The following is a 21,018-nucleotide window of genomic DNA, read 5'->3' as shown; positions in this document are numbered from 1 at the left end:
CATATACTATTCTCTTCCGCACGATACACTTTCACTTCCGGAAGAAGCAGAGACGCACGCTCAAAAAACTTGACGCACTCAACTAAACTTTAGAAGCATCATGTCTGCTATTACGGTCAAACACAGCCCAAAATTATAAATTAAAAAAAAAATGCAATCAACATAGTCTACACTAGATTTTATTTTCAAGGTTATTTAAAAGTACCGTCGGGTCGCTTGAAAAAATCGAGGTTCTTCATTGCGAACCGTAGACATATAGCACCATCATCATGATTATCCTCGACAGACTGGGCTATGTGGAGCTTATGAGACGTTTCAACCGTTACCAAATGTAGAATAAGAGCAAATATTACCGTGTTTATATTCTACATTTGATGCCAATCGTTACGAGTCGTGTATAGCCCATTCCGTAATGAATTTCCTATATATATATATATATATAGGGACATATATTTATGTCCCTATGGCCTATTGACGTTTGACATCGACCTGATTTTCGTGAGTCATCAGTGTTAGACGAGCTGCCGCGGCGGATATTCTTTCCAGTATGTAAAGCTGTTATGACAAACTTCATGCATGATAATTAACCAAATAAATTTTAGTAATAATAGTTACTCAAGCTATTTCTACATAATGGACGTAAGTTGCAGGCAGTATATAACAGTGTACACTTTTAATAACGATAGATGAGTGGTGACACTTTTCAAGACAAGATTTCATAAAAAAAAAAAAATAAATATTTGGGATATGGAGTAAACAGTCTTCATTTACAGTTATCGTACACTAGACAGTATTGAGTTAGATCAACGTTGAATCATTTGATCCTGTCTTTTTCTCAGACATAGCATATATGAATTATGTTTGTCTCATATAGAATAAGAATGCTGAAAATAGTATGATTAAAATACATAGTAGAAGCGCTGTAGTTACGTTGTGACCCTCTGCGCTACGCCATTCAGAGAAGGCTGGTTCCGCCCACATCGGACACAGGTACAAGCATCGATTATGGACTGCAATAGTTATTCTATCGTATTTTCCACATATACATTATAGTGTGAACGCCGAAGAATATCTTCACATTATCCTATTGTTTAAATTATTCTCTAATGGAATAAAGCTTACTAGCTGTGATGTACATAGTTTTTTTTTGAAGGCACATATTGATTTTTGCTTAAATAAACGTAAATGTCTTTTTTTTAATACAAATTTTCTACAGAACCTTTTCAGCCGATGAACAATAAGCTCAAGTAGTTCAACAGATGTCGGTCGAACTACTATTAGTCGGTTCTGACTAAAAGGAGTCTCTATACTCCGAAGTTTTCCGAAAGTCCGAAGCTTCTTTAACATTAAACCTAAAGCTAAAGATCACTAAAGCCCTTGTTCTTCATTCTCGCGGAAAAGTTGTATAGGTAAGCAAGCGTTTCGGCTATAGGCTTGAATCACGGGAAGACTGATTTGATTCCACCGCATAGCCAGTTGTGGTTCGTGGCCTTATGAAATACTCAATTTAGCGATATGCGTCAGGTGCACCTTGTAGGCGCAATACAGAAAGCTAGAAAAATTTTCCCCGGTGGGAAATTGACACTCTCGTTGCTTATCCATGCAGAGTCTTTCGAACGAAAGCATTCATTATAACAGTCGTTGTACCCGCAGAATATAACCATATGCCTACAACTTAAATTTGCTTCGTCTCAACAACGTAAGAAGCAGCCGAATGCACAATAAGATAAAAATGCATATATATTCATCATATTTTTTCTAACTTAGGTATTCGTACTTCTTAAGATACTTGAACTAGATGCGAACTATTAAAGTGCTTAGTAAATGTGTATGGCTGACAAATATTAAAATCGTCCTTCAATGTCATCGAACAGAAAAGCAACTCGAACCAGTCAAGTTCAACGGTTCATATCTATAAATAACGGTAACGATAACAGGTGACAGGATTTATTTCCATAAAAAAAAGAAAAATTTTAGAATCTCGCTAGAATCATAAGAAATACTCCATTTTGAAACCTCGACTTGTCTCAAAATCGATCACAGATCAAAACTTTTCATTAATCTACGAAACAGTCCCCGTTTTCACATTGGGACTTGCACTTATTTCCAGCTGGGTTTCGTTACTCTAACCCATGATGTAATGGCTCAAAACAAATCAAACAGCATTGTAACAGGCATTAGTTGAAAGCTTATACATACATGACCCATATAATAGGCATTTATTTATTTTTTTAATATTTATTTATTATTAATATTGAGCCACCGAACATCTATGTGCAACAGACTATTGTCCAAAAACCTTGGCGAAAGCCAAAGATGTCAACGCTAAACCGTAAGCAATTTCTCCTCACTCGATCACCGTTGTCCCACCAGTGATTTACGGCGCTAGCTCGATTGAGGCCAGTGTCACGCCATTTTTATTGAAATTTAATTGGTGTTAGGAGTGCAGTATGTGAAACTTTAACGAGTTGGTATCGTTCACCGAACAGTGGGAAGCAGACGATTCTTGCATCGTATATATTCGCACTATCCAGTATAGGGCAATATCCAGTGACGGCAAACTGGAAAGAGGATCATAGTAAATTAGCCCAAATACAATGTCGTCGAGATTGGCAAAGAACGCATTTAATAAATTATTATTCAAATATTTGGCTATACGGTTGATCTGTAATCATCTTTAGGTCTATTTCGCGTACGGTTTAAGTTATATAATTCGCTGCGAATGGCGCGAAATCTCAATAGAACTTCGATTTTGTAATTCAACTTGTCCATGATTCATGCGTAAAATATTTGTACACCGTAATCTTGGTAGTTTTCTCGTGAAACAACTGCATCAGCAGTGATAATAACTACAGGCTTTCTGTCTACGAAACCTCTCTAATAACTTCCCTAAGAAGATCGAAAATCGTAATTGTCAGGGTTTGTGGGCACGGGCGGAGGTGACGCGGGCAGCTCGATACCTTCTAGTTCGAGAGTGGCAAGCTTCAGTTCTAAATCCATAAGTTCCTTGAAATCAGCCAGCGCTGATTTGCTCTCAAGGGACACTCCAATGAGTCCGTTGATCGCATCCCACAGGTCCTCAAACACTTCGGGATCTGTCGTTGCCACGTGAACGGGCGCTGTCTGGGTGGACATTATGGTTAGGGCAAAATCGTCCTTGCGGTAATGTATGCACTGTTTCATGGTGTCAACACGCAAAAGGGACTCAAGTGGAAGGGCCAACGTTTGATGGTCAATGATGACCCGCACCTGATGACGGTCATGAGAAAGCCTTACGGTGACGACTTTATTCTTCATTCGACTGCCCCGATCGCTGACCCGGGAAAAATCGAGGCCTTCTATAAGTTTAGCAATCTTCGACTCGCGCACTAATGACCAAATTTTGTCCTTTAGCTGGCTGGTCAGGAGCTCTGCAAAATCGAGACCGGGCCGTAGATTGTAATGACACTGCTATATTCATAAGGGGAACATTTATGCTAACAATTATTGATATATAATAATAATAATAATATTTATTATTATTATTGAAATAATGCAAGCATATAATTGTTATAGCTGGCACTTTCTTCAAATTTACTGTCTTCAATTTACCTACCTTGCCGTTTCACATCTTCACTGGTGAGCTGCTTCACTTCAAGACGCTGTGAGATTACAGGGTACGGCGCCGCATTCAGCGTCAACTGAAGCTGATCGAATGACCATGTGGCCATCTCATCATCGAGCGCAAAAGCTAACTGCTCGCGGACAATGGCAAACACCTTGAGTAGATCGCCTGAAACAGCCCTCATTTCGCGCCAAGTCTTTAAAACAAGTTTCAGCGTGAGGCAAAAGAATTCCTCGAGAAAGCAAGTTAAATCTGTGAAGAACATCCGTAGGAAGGCTTTGTTTCCTTCTGCTGGTGCATCTTCCAAACTTAGCATGTCGACAATCAGATCACTGAGCAGGATGGCGCTCTTAAGGAGTGGGCATATATACTCCAAAGGGACGATGCTGATCTCCTTCATCCAAGGGTATAGAACCATTGAATATTTCTGCTCAAAGTATTTGAGGCAATGTAAAGTAAGACCGTCAATATCGCGGACTGTGATCAGAAACTTCTCTCCTGGCCGCAGGACGTCTTCGTATTCTTCGGGTACTCCTCCAATGCGTTTTAATGCATCGATGTAGCGTCGACTTTGTGGGTCCCTCCAGCCGAGGTGGGTGCGAAGTACCGTCTCCATGAACGAGTTGAACTCATTGTTGTGGCTCATTTCACCTCGTTGGTTATACAGTGGTCCGTATTTATTTCTAAGGAGCTTCGTTTGGAACTGGAACAGCTGCTGACGAAAAGTCATGTCGTTTTCAGTAGAACCTTTAGGAAAGCAGTGGAGTAGTTTTTCAGAAAGGTTTTCGCTTACGTTGAGAATATCAGCGATTAACTTCTGGCAATGTTCTGTGTCGAGACAATCCATGAGGTTGTTCATAAGTATAATGAAATAGCGTGGGGTGCTTGTGTTACCATAAGCAATATTTTCCACGATACGACTGACCGGCAGGTGATCAAATACGTCGGAGGGCATCACTCGAGCCATGTGTCCCAACACAGACAGAGTTACGTCGAAATTGCCCCTGTACTGAGACAGCGGTGCCAACTCGGCGCAAAGTCGCTTGACGAATTCCAATGTAAAATGGTTAACATTTAAGGGACAAACGCTGAGAAACACCTTGATAATGCGAAGGGCTTTGTGCATCTGCGGCCCATTAAAGTGCCCTCCAGCAATAACCTTCACTAACGAATCAATGCCCTCAACAGCGACAAAGCGTTCAGCAAATTTCGGACAGTGGATAAGTAACTTAAGACTTTCCAACGCCTTAGCTTTATTAAACGATTCAAGGTCGTTTTTTGCCGTTTGCGCAAGTAGAGTGGGACTTCGCATTAGCACGACGGTGTTACCCTCTTTAAGTATGTCGCGATTCTGTTCCGTCAAATAGAATAGTTTTCCGTCTTCTTCGTATGCGAAACGATATTCCGCAGGCTCGACGTCGATCCGTTGGCAGATGGGCAGTACCTGTGTCTTTATTGGCAGATCTGGCTGAACCATGTAGAAGAGCTTATCGAATTCTGGCCGATGTGGTACTTTCACCCTAACCTTGAAGCTCATCATGGATTGTCGAGAATTACCAAACTGGAAACAACAATTAGAATAGAGGAATAGTAAAGCTAAATAATAAAATTGGTCAAACAGTTATAGCATTTTATTCCACAGCCACTCTGGTGGCACTGTTATCAATTATTGCTTTGTAATTAATATCTAATTATTCTACTGGGCCGAGCTTAAAGCCAACTTATCATCGCAGAAAATAATCTAACGTTGAAATAGCTGGGGATTTTTTAGATTGTCTTAGTAGATTTCTTACTACATTGAACTGTTTTTACAAATAAAAAAATCTGCTTAGTACCTTATAATACCAAGTCATTTCTCACAAATTGATTATTATTTTAAATCTGGTAAAAACGGTAGTTACCGTTAGATCATATTTAGTATTAAAATTGATATAAAAGGCTCATTTTATGTGACTCAGCAGAACTCTACAGACCCCGTAGCGAACACATTGTACGATCTGATTTGTATACTAACATTTATAGAGCCAACTTTTTTATCGTCAATTTTTTCCTGTTGTTGCTGTCTCCTTGCACGATGATATTTGCAAATAGGCAAAAGGGTGGTCGGTCACAGGGAACGGGTAACAACCTCTGTTAGGTGTTTCGCATGCTCTTCGTATCTTTTCATGAAACCTGCACTATTTTTGACGTTGAGCCTCCCTATTGCCCCATAAAAGATAGAGTCAATCGAAATCAACGAACCTTTATACGAGTTTGTTACAATGAATAGTTAAGGGCGTAACTTGGACTGTTTATTCGTATTTGCACAAACAATTTTGTACGAGAAAGTTATAGTCGTGAGCGGGGACAAAAGACGTTTAATAGGAACTCTAACGACCTTGCTAGTGAATTGCATACACATGAATACTAAATATAATTTCTCCGTGTCGTCGTGCATTAAATGACGACTTAACGTTGGATCTACGCCAATAGACAAAGACCAATTGCATTCTGTAGGCCTCGTACAAACCATGAATGGTTTCTGTAGGCCATAGCAAAAACTCTTCAGAGTTCTAAGGCACTTCTGAGAAAAAGTCACACGCGTCAGAGAATTGAATCTAACCGATAACTATCAATAAGGTGTTCTATGGCTTCGGTGTCAGCCTACGAATGGTGCTTTGGGGCAAACTGACGAGAAACAAAGGCCAGATTTGGGGGAAAGAAGGGATCCTGTTCAGACAAAGCCCACGGCGCAGTAACATGAAAGCCCCAACTATTTCTACCCCCAATATAGTAAATAATACGAACCGAAAACACTATAGTAAATCTCGGTCTGACCACGACTCCATTGGGTATCACAGTTTCTGACGTATCTAGAATTTGGGCTATTGCTGACAGCAGCAACGGTCAGCTAAGCTTTACCATTTATCTTGTCCGATGACCTACACTTTTACTCGTTAACCATAGACATTGCACCGAAACTAACAGCCAACTCAACTGTTACCAGTTAACACATCTGGGCAGGTTCATTAACACAAATACACTCTTCTTGTTTTTCCAGAACTGATGAACACGATCTTCATCTTTTTTTTAAGTGTTAAATTGTTGAGCTTCCGCCACTCGCGAATCAATCACAGTCTCGCGTTTGGCACTGCCGGCGCAGACACCTGCTAGCACCAGTCACCTCAGTTTTTCAAACAGCCAAGTCTCCTATCATCGGTAATGTGGTTCTACCACTGTAATGCAAAGGACAGCCAGTGAATGTCCATAAACCTCTTTCGCGTCGTTGAATAGCCCCTGATGAACGTGTGCTCAGATACTATAGGCAAGTCCGCAGGCTGACTGCGGTGGTCCCATTAGTTCGAGCAAAGTTTGTCCTGGAGGACCTTCCTAATAGGTGCCAAGGAGAAGCAGTAGGAGCGATTAAGACTTGACATCAATACTTATCGATATCTATCGCATATTCAGCGATGTCTCCGCATCCGGCTACAGTGAGATATACAGTAGGTTGTCACCTGTCATTATCGCTATGCTCCAGCTTCAGCTGTGCGTACTTCCGTGAAGGCTCTCTAGAGGACGCCTGTGACAGCGAAGGGCAAATGTACGTTTACAAATGACGATGTGGTATTTTTGGCTTATCCACGGCTAGTGCTGCCATCAGTATGCTTGCTTGGAACAACTGTCGCCTTTAGAGATCGCTTTGCTCAATCACTCCAGCGATAACGTCCTTTGTCACCTTTTGACAGCACCACTGATTCGAAAAGCTGAACAAATCGCAACGACAGCGTCCAGTGACGACTGTGAGATGTAACAAGGTAGACGAATCAAAATATGTGCATCTACAAGTAGGTCGGGACCAGATGATTTTCCAGGGGAAAACTCCAAGAGATCCGGATGTAAGATTTCGACGTACGCATTCCTGTACATGCACCAGATCTTTTAGCCGCTGTAGGGTTAAGAATTTACGGAACAGCCTACCTCGCTAGCACCGTAATCTCTCCAGATGTTGACTTGGTGGTTAACTGTCTTAGCTTGTTTATAATGGAAAATTTTTTCCGACGATCGATTGTCTCGCGATTCGCTCTTTCCCGTCGTAGCGGCTTCTGCACTTGTAGTAGCTCTCCTCTCAAATTATTATGGCTAGCCACCATTTATAGCACCCCCTAGAAGCAAAGTGGCGCCAGCATCAGCCGCCGCGTGACTTGGATGACTACTCCCAAACCATACTCGAATGGTACGATGCCATCATAGGAAATCACCATAAACTCTGCATCTGGTTTAATTCGGTCGTTTGCCCTGAGGACGCTAATACGTGCGCTTTTCGGGAACGTGTACCAGTGAGCTTATGGGCAAGCAATTCAGTCAGCGATATTGCCTGAAGTGGCTAAAGGACTAGACCGTATTAGATAGCTCATCAAGGTGCTCGATTCATTAAGACAGATTGGAAAGACTTTGCCGGCGCTCTAGCGGCCTGATCTGTGTACGTCGGGTGACGTACGCACAAAGGTTGTTCTAGACAAGAAATGGATGTTTGGCAAAAGTCGAACGACAAGTAAATGGTCACTAAGGCTGGCTGGATTGTGAGACGGCTGGGGGAAGCTGTAAATAGTGTAAAAGCTTTCGTTTGCTATCGTCTACCATTATTGAAGACACTCATAATAGCAACGAGGCGAGAGGAAGAGTAAAGGAAACGCTAGTATAGAGCGTATAGGTAAAAACGCCGTAACCGTCAGCATCACTATTGGCAGGATAGGACCTTCGATCGATGATCACAGAACGCAGGAATTGAAAAAAATGAATGTTCAATGTGTAAATGGTAACACGGTGATATATTGTGTGGATTTTAGGTGAACTTCGTTTCTGGTTGTGTGCTGAAATTATGCGCATACACTTGTCCAGATCGTGCGTCGGGCATAAAATTGTTATGGCTTGTCGATAGAATTATATAGAAGAGAGGAGTGGTTAGCCAAAGGATTGCGATATCCTTAGCGAGGAAGGATGTTCTGTAGTTTTTTTTTTTGCAAATCACATTTTGTTCCGTTCTTGGCCTACGTGCAGCGACGTGTTTGTGGATGGATTTAGTAGTCCAGTAGGAGTAAAAGAAAACCTGCTTGTTTATCCTGGGTACATGTAGTTTCCACCCTGTGTCTGAAAAAGTGATCTGCCATCTGTGAACTTACTTTGGTACACGTAATAGTATCCGGCAGGTCGACAAGGTGAGCAAAAACTAGCACCGTATCAACACAAAACAACCGCCATTGCGACTGGAGTATGATCACAGCATCGAACGCCGATCAATTTCTGCCCCCATTCGGACCCATGCACAGTTTTTCAGAAGTCATTCAATACCGATACTAGAGGCCTATCGACAAAACTGGGAAGACGAAGAAAGGTCGAAAAATTTAACTCCAATGGCTCATGTCGTCAGTTGTAGCTGGCAGCTCGGCGCTAGTTTCGGCCGACAATGTTGTCGATACGGTTTAGCGGTCTAGACTGTCTCGTATCGCCTAACCGTTTTGATAGAGATTACCACTATGGCGGCGACGGCGACGGCGGCGGCAGTTTATACTGTCTCGATTACTCCTGTCGGCTTATAGACGCACTCCATTTACTTTGCTTAGTCATTTAAATGTAATCACTGTTAGTCAAAGCTTGACCGAAAAACAGCATCGCTGTATTGGGTAAACGTCAATCAGTGCGGACTGCAGAGCGTAACAATAAGCGTTGACGCAAATGACACGATACGCGAACAATTTCTGACCACAGGGGTAGCGTCAACGAAGGGCGGGCGTACGGGCGTTCGTCAAGCCGATTGCTATGTTGTTATAGTGGTCAAAATCGCTATTGCTGTATTGGTTTTTGTGCTTGGGCAATTCGTATGTGAAGGAGCAACTCCCATCGATAAGATGGGCTTTTGTCGGGAGCTTATAGATAGCCACGAGCTGGTTGTTGGCAGCGGAGTGATCGCGCATATGTGAACGTTGTGAGCGGTGTTTGAGTCATAGCCGCATGGATATTTCAAAAAGAGTTATCCCTTTTCCTTCCAAAGATCCTTGCTTTCCTTTTAGACACATAGCGACGTTTTGTCATCTCGCCGTCGGTCTCTGAACGATGTCTGTATTGCGAATATAATTAAAAATAGGGCCATAGCATAAAGAGGATCACGTAAGAATAAATAACGAGCAGGAAGCATAATAGGATTTACATTGATCAAACATAACTGTGTAATGAGCCGAAATTTAGAACTCGTTGTGGAAAAAATCAGTGTCTCATATATAGGGTATTGAACTTCTTAGCCTATTGTGCGTGAGTCCGTCATCTCTATCCATTGCAACAGTCTTCTACCTTATACTTTTTATCGGCAGTACTAACAAAATACAATAGTAGCCATTAAGTGATTATGACTCAGTTGCAAGGGCTGAGTTTGTCGTTATGTCGCGCTCGCGAGCGAGCAAACATACATATACCTATATATTTTTACATGTTCAAGCAGTGACATAATCAATGTCTTGATCAATTTGGGCTAGTAAGTTCCGTTGTACAGAAGGTCAGACGTATTATGACTCATGATACTCGTCTGAAGAACTGTCATATTCTTGTATAGATAGCTGAAAAATCTCCCTTCGATGCACTATCGTCCTCTCGTGACGCACCTTCCTACTGGTTCTGATTCTATTATAGATTTAGGTTAGCATCACAGCCAGAAGTAAGCGCCTTGCGGCGAAATTCCACTATGAAAAATGCTTGAACTTTATATCGTGATAAAACTGTAACAAACAGGTGACCCTTTATTACACTTCATCAATTTTGTTAACAATTAAGAGTATGAAAAAAAAACATATGATAATAATATCATAATTGGCGCTTTGATCTATTCAAGTAAGCTGTATAGTATGTTGCACGTCGTGTGAAAGCACATACATAGCGTGTCGAAACTTTCTTTTCGCTCCGAAGCAGCCGATCAGTCTGGTATTCTGTCAGCGTCAGATATCCCACTGCATCTATTACTAGTCCCTCATTACAAACTCATAGTAGTATAATAGCTTTGCTTTTTTAACGCACAATATAAATTTTTATCATTGTTTTTTCGCTAGGTTACCAGTACACCAAAATCCGCCTATATTGTTAAAAGATACTACTTTGAAGTCAGAGCATGGGTTCTGCTTTCGTCAGGCTGCCTTTCCTCATTACACGTATCACATCACGATCACGCAGAGCAAATTATATCAAGGGCCATCATTACCACGTCTTTTTCCAATCACATTATCCTATACGTTTTTCTTCGCCACCAGGGATATCACATCATGTAGCTTATTATCATGCCGCGAGATATTTCAACTGTTACTCCCTCACTTCTTTCTGTTATGACGCTCCGTCTGCTTCTATTAAAACGCACTAGTACGCGTAGAGTGTCGCGCGGATCTCGCTGGCCAAACGCCAACTTGCCTGTGTCATCGAGTTCCGCTAGCACGGAACGCTAAATTCGCTGTCGTTATTAGTATTATAAAATAACATTTAGCGCAGAGCTGACACCAGGAAAGCTGAACACTGCTCTGGAAAAAGCTAGATAAACGATCTTATATCTCTGTTTGGGTAGTTTACCTGCCATCAATCGACCATTATGTCTGTTACGTTAACGCACCGATGCCGTGACGGGCACTAGTCCTGCCGGACGACTTCATGTCAATACGAAACACCGGTTCATTCCATGTGTACTCTATACGTACTTACTGTGCAGACGGCCTCTCTCCAAAAGCTTGACTCCTGTATTTATTTGTCTGTCGCTGGCGCCCTCGCCGTCCAGCGTCTACTTGTATGACTGTATCTACACGGCCACTGCCCTAGAGCCTGAACGTTCAACTTCGACGGTTGTCGCCGGATCTTTCGTTTGCTGGGCCAACAATGTTTGCACCTTTTCCGTAATGTAAGTAAGGAGACTGTGCAAAAAGGCGTATTGTATAAATTATACATATATAAACGATATATATTATTATTACCCGCCGTATCCGTACTTCGTACTCTCATCTCCAGGACACACGATATTCTAATTCTGTAAAGATTCGGCCTGGCACGCTATGAATCTGTTTTACACATCACCGTATTGAACGCCGTTAAAACGCAGCATCCCATCAATAGTCTGCCTTGTATGCGAAATCGTCAGGCGGACTTTGCGCCGTTAATACTCCCATGGGACTGCAAGTGTATTGGCCGATCTGGCGTAGACGTTACTGTACAGCACAGTAACCTAAGGCTCTTGGACAAACTAACTACCCGATCCTGCTTGTGTCCAACGCTGGTATCGAATCGCATCCTGCTGCTCTATGGTCCCCGCTAGGGCCAGCGGGACATACGTAAGCCGAGCGAATCGTTTACCACTGTCAAACACAACCGGCCAAGAATCGGAACGCCGCCTTCAGCAATCGTTACTGCTAATGTTGTTGTTGCCGGGTGGCAGAGACGTGTGTCAAGTGGCAGCAGTCGCGAGCTGACGCGCGTCTATTGACGCAAAACGACTGGCGTTTCTCTACATTTCTCTTTCTCTATCCAAGAGCGTCATCGGCGATGGCCGCTGTTGACACTGCTTAGGGACTAAGATAACAAAAACGAGTGAGGGTCAAACAGATAGTAACGGTGCGCCTAAAACATACGGAAACAACCGTACAGGAGACGAACGCGCAGCGTTACTGAGCATGGGCAGCTTGACAGAACACAGATGAGTATTCGTATGTGTGTATTACTCAGGAGCAATCGGCGCAAACATACGAGCAGGTGACTATGAGGAAGTGGCAATATCCCAGTAAATATGTGGATATCAAAATTATTGAGAATGCGATGACTTGTTGTTATTTGCTTTGTTTCTAGCAGACCGGCCCAGGTGTAAACAATGGCGTAGGAGACAAAGCAAATCAAAAGCAAACTTACACTGAGTTTTAAGCTCAGCTAGTATTGCAGCATATCTCTATAGTCACCGCCAACGACCCTTCTCCAATCTACTTCAGCGGATGGTCGAATTAAGCGCCACCACGTCTCGCTTCTCTTTCGCTTTGTTTCGAATGCGCGCATCATCAGCCGGCCACACGAACGGACGGTGATGCATAGAGCGTCATCGCATAACATGGTTGATGACAGCTAGTCGAGAGCAGAGTCTGCAAAACCGACGATGATACCATGACAGAAGGAAAAAAACAACAAACACGGTGTGTTTGAACCTTATTGCGTCAGGTGGTTCGGTAGAGGCGCGCAAGCGCTGTAGTCGTTGGGTGAAGCAACAAGGGAACAAATTCGAAACGTCTATGGTAGATTTGACCGTCGAAAAGCAGACTGCTCAAGGAAGCCCGAACAATATATATAAAGGATAATTATAAAGTAAAAATATATTAAAATAAAGTAATAATTATAAAGGACAACGAAGAACAGGATGCAAACATGCGGCTTGCAGATGAAACTGTAAAGTAAAGATAAGCAGGTTGCGTCGATCGCACATGGGAAAGCACATGATCGGAAACGGACCGGAACTAAGTAATGGGTTGATTTGGGATGTTCTATGAAGCGGCGTTATAGATGGCTAGAGAAATTAAGAAATTGACTGGAAAGTATGAATAACGCAAGGGAAAATAGCCAGTGGGTAACTGTGTCGACTTAGAAGAGTACAGCTAACGAGTGGAGGCGATAACGGCGATAATGGAGGGGTTCGACATTTTCCGCATGTAGAAGGGCCCAAGGGAGAGTATGGTGCGTTATCAAAACATCAATTAGTATTGCGCTGTTTCAAACAGTGGATTTTACTTGTAGTTAACAGCTGTTACTTGTGCTGTTGTTGTTGGTACCGTTGTTGTGATAGAGGTTCCAAATTGTCCTCCGTAAGACGGTACAGTAGAAACGTGGTTGCCTGCTAAGCTTAGGGACACGTGAGAAGATCGGCGTTCAAGGCACAGATACAATTAATTGTAAATATTGCCAGCTGATTATTTCTTAAATTGGGTGCAACAATATAACTTCACGGGTGATTACTTATCACCGCTCTCGAACATGAAAGAAGTGCATCTTAACGGTAGTAATAGCAATATCACTAAGGGTTTCATTTTAGCTTCTGTCCACTTTGCTTCTTTTGCTCTTAACACAGAAAGATATGCTAAATCTAACTGCCATAGTTGTTTTCAACGTAAGATCAAGTTCCGCTAGGATGTGCTATGTCTTGTCGCTCCAGCTCATAGTTAAGGGTCTAATATTTCCAAAGTCATAAAAATGGCAACTGGGGGAAATAACAAGATGCCCATAAGGTAAATTTACTATCGATTTAATACGAGTTCGTATTAAATCGATAGTATTGGCGTACGGTATTTCTAGTATCTTGTATTCATTGTATAAGCCGGACCCAGGATGTACACATATATGAATTTTGTTCATACCAGGATTTCCGCTATTAGAAGCTAGACCTTAAATTATAAGGGTATAAGGGCTTATTACTGAGAGCTTGCTTTACAGCCACAACAGGGACGATTCCTAAATCACTTTTCAGCCAGATTTACCTTTTATCTAAGAATTTTTATGCCCCATTTTTGTTTTTATTTTATAGTTAGGCACAAACAAACGACCCCTATCCAATGTAGACGGTGGTGGCCTAATAAACTAATACAAGATATATCGCATAGCAATTCCATTAAAAACAAATATATTCTACAGTGTCGTTTAAACGGGAAACTACAGCACAACTCGTTAGTAAGCCTTCTTTAACTTAGTACTTATTATGGCAGGCTTATATCAATCCAGATATTGATTAAAACAAGTCAAATGATGCTCTTCATTTCCATAACAAGCAGCCCCGCGAATCATTCTCGTAGAGTCTCGTAGGTGACAGGCACAATTCATAACAAGACAGATCTTAGCCGTCCACCGTCCATCACAATCGTTGCATGACCGCGCTTGTCAATAACATTTAAATGGACAAGTATCATGATGCACGTCTATTTTACCTGATCCTTCTCGCTTTTTTCCAGTGGCGACCTGTCTCTCTCTCTCTCTCTCTCTCTCTCTCTCTCCCTATGCAACCGCGTCTCCATCTTCCTATTGTAGAGATTCCTCGCCATGTCTTTTTCTTGCACCTACTGAGTTACGCGTGCACGTCTGATTCCTGTATTTCTTTCATTCTTCCTAGCGGCAGTAATTCTCATATTACTTTCCCTGTTACATCTTCCTCTCGTCATGGCTAAAAACCGCTTCCCCGTGCAACGGAATCCCCAATGGTGACGCGAGTCCTGCCAACGCCGGCTGTGCGCTAGGCCTCATTATAAACAACGACAGGCCGTCTTGCGGTATCTGCTTCTACCTACGATGCTTCGAAATTTCTTTGGGGCATTTCCCGCCCTGCCATCGTAATCTTCTGTGTTTTTTCCTTCGCGGTTGAAGTTTGTGTGTAACAATTTATTTGCTCGGCTCTGCTCGCAGATCCCCTTGGTATTCCAATGCAATTCCTTCTAAATGAAAAACTCCCTCGTTTCACTTGCAGTGCAGCAAGGCCAAAAGCACCGTCGACATCTTTCGCCCTGATGTTAATTCAAAGTGAAGTTCCAGTCCTGGCAACTGGACTAGACCCGCTCGTTTTGCTATTACTATGCAACGATTTACTGCTTCAGAATGTAGGTGGATGCTCTTGCGTAAACTGTGCGAATCCAACGGTAGTTTCGGGGAAAACCGATCATGCATTGTAGGAGACTTCTGGATCCTGTAAACGTCTCCTTTTTTTCGCCCCACCGTCATATGTACCGGCCACTTTTACCCTCCCCCCCCCCCGCGCTGTTCTCTTAGCTCTGTTACTCGTCCGCGGTCGCCGCTTATAGAATGCTTGAAGAGTGCCTTGTCTACGAAAGCGGCAGGCAGGTTTCGAGCAAGGGCATCCCTTTAGTAGCAACAGCAGCGGCGGATACCTTGTGTGGAGAGATGTAATATCTTTAAATACGCGCATAAAAGGACGTGTGTGGGGCATCATTTGGGTTGAGTGGATGTGTGTTGCTTTCGACTGCGTATGCATGTTAGGTATGTGACATCCTGCCTCGCGCCCATGCCGTGCATACGTTCATATCAAGCGCAAAGTGAAGCAGTGGGGCGAGCAAGGAAGGCAAGGGTACTTTAACGCAGAAGCTGCGCGACCAAAAAACTCAGAAAGACGTTGCTAGAGTATCGCAGGCGCCAACGCTAAACAAGAGATACCCATTCCGGGCCTTGCCTAATAGAGTCAGCAACAGTTCTTTTTAAAACGGCTAACTGCGAACAAAAGCGGTGGCCTTGTGGTCATGAGCCTTGCGGTCATGAGCCTTGCACACTGATGTTGACTTCCTCCGAAGGCCTTTCATATGACATCATGTAAGCCTACAGGTATAGTGGGCACGTATATGCCGTTTTAGAAGATTACTACTTAAATTCACTATTTCTGTCATATCCTATATATTGCTGAGAATCAGCATGGTCAAATATAGCAAAACCATGAGGTGAAAGATATTTGAGGGAATTCCTTGGGTTAATAGACGATACCAAAATATCAAATACATGAACCTATAAACTGAAACATCTTTGCTTGGTCATGCCCACGCGCGATAAACCTATACATTTTTACATAGAGATTATTCTAGCCAATATAATATTTTAGTATCTACAATTGAATATATGGTCTACCGCTATTTAATACTATGTGACGTTAATTATGGCTTCATAAAAATAAGCTTCTTCATCGTAATTTAATGTCTCTGCGTTGGATTTTAGCTAGGACGACAGTATATTATCGAAGAATAATGAACGTGTTTTTAATTTAATAAGATAATATTTCTTTGTTTAGGTTCAACAAATCAAAGAACAAATATTTCTAAGGATATGCGACTTTAAATTCTACCGGGCTTAATTAGTATATCGGTACCAGTGTGTATTCAGCTAGCTAGATACGAACTAGCCATCAAATTGCAACTCTATCGTATGTACAACCACCGGGATACTGCGATCAGTACTTATATAGCCAAATTATAACGTCAACAACCCAGCACAAATAACATATAGTATACGAATTTCCTAGCCGTGACATACCTGATGATCCCGGAACGGGCCTGTAAGTGGGGTGTCCTCAACGAAAAAAGCATAAATTAATTTATCTAACCCACTTATCGTATAGCATAAGTAAACTATAAGTAATGTTTTTTATTCAAATCGAAATACTTGGCCGTAAGTATCGATAGAGGCGGACGAGTTGCTACTCATGTACGAAGCGAAACTCTTTGCCGTTTATAACGGTATAGGTTTCATAACAGAGAGGATTGTTTCTAAATTAAATTTGATTCGATCTTCGCTAAACACAGACTTAGCTGACTAGACGACAGTACGTTCAAGATGGAAGCTGACGTTAAATCGGATCTCTGAGTAGAAGCTCAGGTAGGCTATAGGCGTCAGAACTTTTCCTGCGGCTTTGTTCGCAGGTATATTTGTTATGAAGCCGAACAGTGGCATCAAACTCAACAACTGGCCAGAAGCAAAATCGTACAAGAAGAAAAGGGGTCTTTGCAAAGATAAAGGGCGGGGCAACTGACCAACCAAAGTGAGGAATACAAATTAACAAAATTAGAAATGTAAATTATTCCCTGATGAAATCCAATGGGCAGGCAGAGAAATGCACACGAGACGCTAGGATGGCGAAAAGCCGGACGTCATGGAAGATTAACACGCGACTAATGAAAGCACAAATCCACAAGCCATTTACGTGAATTTTAGATTACAATTAGATTAGTAAGGACGATAATCTAAAGACCCAACGATTGTTGATATGGTAGCGAAAATACTACCATGATATATTTTTTTATAAAAATGACGTCTTTAAATATAGACATCGGCGCAATAATTGTTTTAGGGACTGACTGTGCAACCTAGGCGGGCAACATCTGGATAGATGATCCTTTGATATTGCGGCGATCTTATCTGGTCTGATCCGAAAAAAAGATCCGATACACGCTCAAATATTCCAGCGTAAACCAAGCATGACTTTCAAATAACACGGCTGTAACCACTAATGGATCAGTGTGTTTCAAAATAGGCTTACATGATATCTTTTTTTCCTATTTTCTATTACGGGTGTAGTTGTCGGTCACGTAAGGTACTGAATAATACTAATCACTATTTAGAAGAATATGAAGCGCGACCTGTTTACGGTGATGCAGGGCTGAAGAAATATTCTCTTGATATCAAGGAACTACTTTAACAGCTTCAGCGAACAGAGTATTTTGCACCGAATTCGTTGATCACAGGGTATGAATGTATTGACAAGGTTCAGAATAATCAGGAAGTATAGCTAGATTATTTAGTTTCGATTTCTAACTGAATTACCTTTGACTTTCTCTTTTAACATAATTATTCGTTAACTGAATAAATCCTCAGCTTGGCTTGACATTTATTTTGATCTCGACCTTCGTACAGGAGAAAAGAAGTACATGCTTTTTTAACTATCAACTACTTCATACGGATGTCTTGAGTTTCTTCATCACAGTATTGTCTACCTATTTCAGAGGCACCTATACGATTATCAGCATACTAACGAAATCTCGTAGTTTTCTTTTTACTGATTTGAGTAAATTACGCTATTGCTCAAATACGTTATACCCATTCAACAGTAATAACCCCATTTTCCTGCTCACTGCACAAGTCTATTACATTTTATTTGTAAGATTATCAAGTCCAAGAGGTTATATAATAATGACACGAATTGTGTGCACATAATTTGAAATTGTTCGATTGTGCAAGTCTTGAGGCCTGTTTGAACTGGCCTGCACTCACCAGCCTGTTCAGGATCCAGCTTTCAATGCTATGTGGCGTTCGATTCGGTATTGAATTCCGTTCTTAATGAAGAATGGTCGACGGTAGTCGAAAACCGCAAAGTGTCTGGTATGGGGGGCGCTCCAATCGCATTTGAAGTGCAGGAGGTAAACCGAAAAGAACGAACGGAATGACGTTTGCCGCTGGAAAAAATTCAATTAGAGGCCGCGATTGTAGGTACTATATAATGATACAAAAACTTAAAGCAGCGGCTTGGAGTTCGAAATAACGTTGCTGGTTCGACCGCGGGCAAAATCTCGACACGACGCAGCGTGCGGTTCCTGCCTGCGAAGTAGATAGCTCGTCGTTAAAAGGTCCTTTTGAAATTAACACGAACGACGGTTAGTTATAGAGCCACTTTTCTGGATTCATACCACGATGACTACGTTCGCGATTTTCAGACATCTTCAACGTACTATTCATTGGAACGGTCAAGACGAATTTTCTGACACTGGCAAAGGCAAAACAACGTAAACGTAAGGCGCGTCGGTCCAAGTCCAGCTTGACAACACATGTGATTCCAATCGCGATGCATCGCCGCGGAGTGCGTCGACTAAACAGGAATAAAGAAAAAGAGTTAATCCACACTGCATTATACTCTCAAAAAGACCTTTCTTCTTCGACTACACCTATTGTATGTGGTAGGTTGTGAAAAGAATTCACGCTACGAACTATACTTGACACGTCGAAATAGGCCAGGAGGTATTATGCCACGAGTGAGATTCTGTCCGACTCGTTTTCAAGAGGACCGAAATGGTACTAATGGCATCGTAAGACTAACCTCGAATCTATTGCTATAGATAACCATTTTGATAGACGCTGTCATATTGTGTTTAGATCAGAAATCAAACAATACATCCCTTAAGCAAAACCAAATAGTAAACCCCTGCAAGTCAATTTTTTTTTAAATCAGATCATATAATTTGCAAGCGCGGAGTTTCGATCAGCCCAAAATAATAATCAACCTTTGTAAATAAATAATAAATATATTTGGATAATATCTGAATGGATTCGCGAGAATAATGCTCCTGCTGATCACATACGCATTGGGGCTTTAGGTGTTGCAGGAAATAAATCACTTATTGCCATGTTTTTATACACCTGCGCCGTAACCACTGTGAATCACACCTTCGATGCAACAGGGGTACAATTGAAGTTAAATCGAACACCTGCCTCAGAAAAAATACAAAAATTAATTAAAAACACACAATTACAAAATGGAGGACGTATCTCTCTAGAATTGCAGGTGCGGAAGTACGATTATTGAGTAATTGGTTATATGTTTTTGACGTTTATTACTAATTATTACGAGCGTATTTCCGTAAAACTCCAAACAGTTGATTGCGAAATATTCCTGAAGCTGCTACTGCTCTACTTCGTGCTAACATGTTTGTAACTGCAAATGGAACATATTGGTCCGAGAAACACTGTCAATACTTGGCTCATATGTATACATATATACTGCTTCGGCCAACCGATACACAGTTTTTTTCTGAACTAAATTTACGCTGTTTTTTTCGTCATTTCGAAAGCCTACACTTCTGTCATGAAAAAAAATATCCTTTACAGTGGCAAGGTTGAATTTTGCTTTTTGATAACAAACTATCTGTCATATTTAACTACAAATGCGCCTACCATGCGTCACTATTAAGTTTACCCCTAAACTTACCAAAATAGATTGAAAGCTACACCTCGATATTCTTCCATATATGCTTGCTTCTAGACATCTGGTTAACCGACCAGCGCGTCGTTAGCAGGACCTTATACGTGAATTGGCCCTAGCGTCGTATTCGCTTATTTTGCTTCAGGATATCCCTCTACCTATTACTCGACGGGATATTAAAACAGGCTCGTTTCATTATTTTTATTTAATTTCGTGTAGTTCTTTTGCCTTTCTAACCCTGTTACCTCTTACAGTATTTGGCTTTACTTTGACCTATCCTTCCTTGACCGACAGACAGTGACGGCCAAACAGGTAGTGCTGACAGAGGCCGATGAATGGACAGTTCTGCGGACCGATATTATGCCGTACCTACAAAACACTGGTAAACAGACATCTCTAGTGTATATATTTTATGAACTAATAGGCTTGGGCTATTACCGTCCCGGTCAGTTTTCGCCATAGGCCTGACCCCACCTTTTTCCTTGTGGAAAACACCAATAACACGAAAAACAACGACAACAAAAATTACGTTTGTTTATTCTTACGTACGTACACCCACGCACGAAGTAGTGACATGGGGTCAAGAATGCAGATGCCGACTAAAATCAGTGAGAGTCACTTCTATGCCTCCAAACTCGCGGACAAAAACAAGCATGGAAAGCTAGTATAACTTACCAGTTGCTCGTATACCGCTCATATGTGTACAAGTTAACAGCCGATACGTGAGTATTTGCAAAGCTGACATGATTGCAACCAAGCAAAAAAAAAGAACACAAACTATTCCCGATTCGAGTTACCCGGCTGGTCTGGATGAACTCCTAACATCAAAGGCGATGTTCCACAGCATCGAGCACCAGGTTCGCATAACAACCGCGTCCTGTTTTCGTGGGAAATTCCTGCAAGCCGGCGTGTACCGTAGTGGCAGTGA

At 41.8% G+C, this 21,018-nt stretch overlaps 2 protein-coding genes across 15 annotated transcripts in view; one reads left to right on the top strand and one right to left on the bottom strand.

Annotated features, from left to right (window-relative positions):
- LOC111259198 (platelet-activating factor acetylhydrolase 2, cytoplasmic) overlaps positions 1-21,018 on the top strand; it is a 55,123-nt gene that overhangs the window by 10,890 nt on the left and 23,215 nt on the right. The window contains exon 1 of one of the 8 annotated variants that reach the window (XM_086967796.1): positions 7,755-7,817. The exons of 5 other annotated variants lie outside the window; for them this stretch is intronic. The gene's annotated coding sequence lies outside the window, so the exon portion shown is untranslated. Of the gene's footprint in view, positions 1-7,754; positions 7,818-7,853; positions 8,800-18,828; positions 19,069-21,018 lie in introns of those variants that run through there. 2 more of the 8 variants (XM_086967794.1, XM_086967795.1) reach the window with 2 other exon arrangements.
- Positions 162-12,945, bottom strand: LOC111259197 (engulfment and cell motility protein 1). 7 transcript variants are annotated; one of them, XM_022831014.2, is made up of 4 exons: positions 6,392-7,615; positions 3,596-5,165; positions 2,961-3,410; positions 162-2,561 (listed from the first exon to the last, which is right to left on the bottom strand). In XM_022831014.2, exons 2-4 carry the CDS (start codon positions 5,142-5,144, stop codon positions 2,527-2,529), a joined length of 2,034 nt encoding a protein of 677 aa, XP_022686749.1. In that variant the 5' UTR covers positions 5,145-5,165; positions 6,392-7,615; the 3' UTR covers positions 162-2,526. The 7 variants fall into 7 exon arrangements, with proteins under 7 accessions (XP_022686749.1, XP_086823916.1, XP_022686745.1 ...); XM_086967790.1 differs by lacking the exon at positions 6,392-7,615 and adding an exon at positions 11,315-12,945 and having other exon boundaries at positions 162-3,410; XM_022831010.2 differs by lacking the exon at positions 6,392-7,615 and adding an exon at positions 11,186-11,290 and having other exon boundaries at positions 162-3,410.

Source organism: Varroa jacobsoni, unplaced genomic scaffold (assembly GCF_002532875.2).
Source record: "Varroa jacobsoni isolate VJ856 unplaced genomic scaffold, vjacob_1.0 scaffold_305, whole genome shotgun sequence".
NCBI classification, from domain to species: domain Eukaryota; kingdom Metazoa; phylum Arthropoda; class Arachnida; order Mesostigmata; family Varroidae; genus Varroa; species Varroa jacobsoni.
The sequence above is the reverse complement of the archived record's forward strand: the minus strand, read 5'-3'. Positions and strand labels throughout refer to the sequence as shown.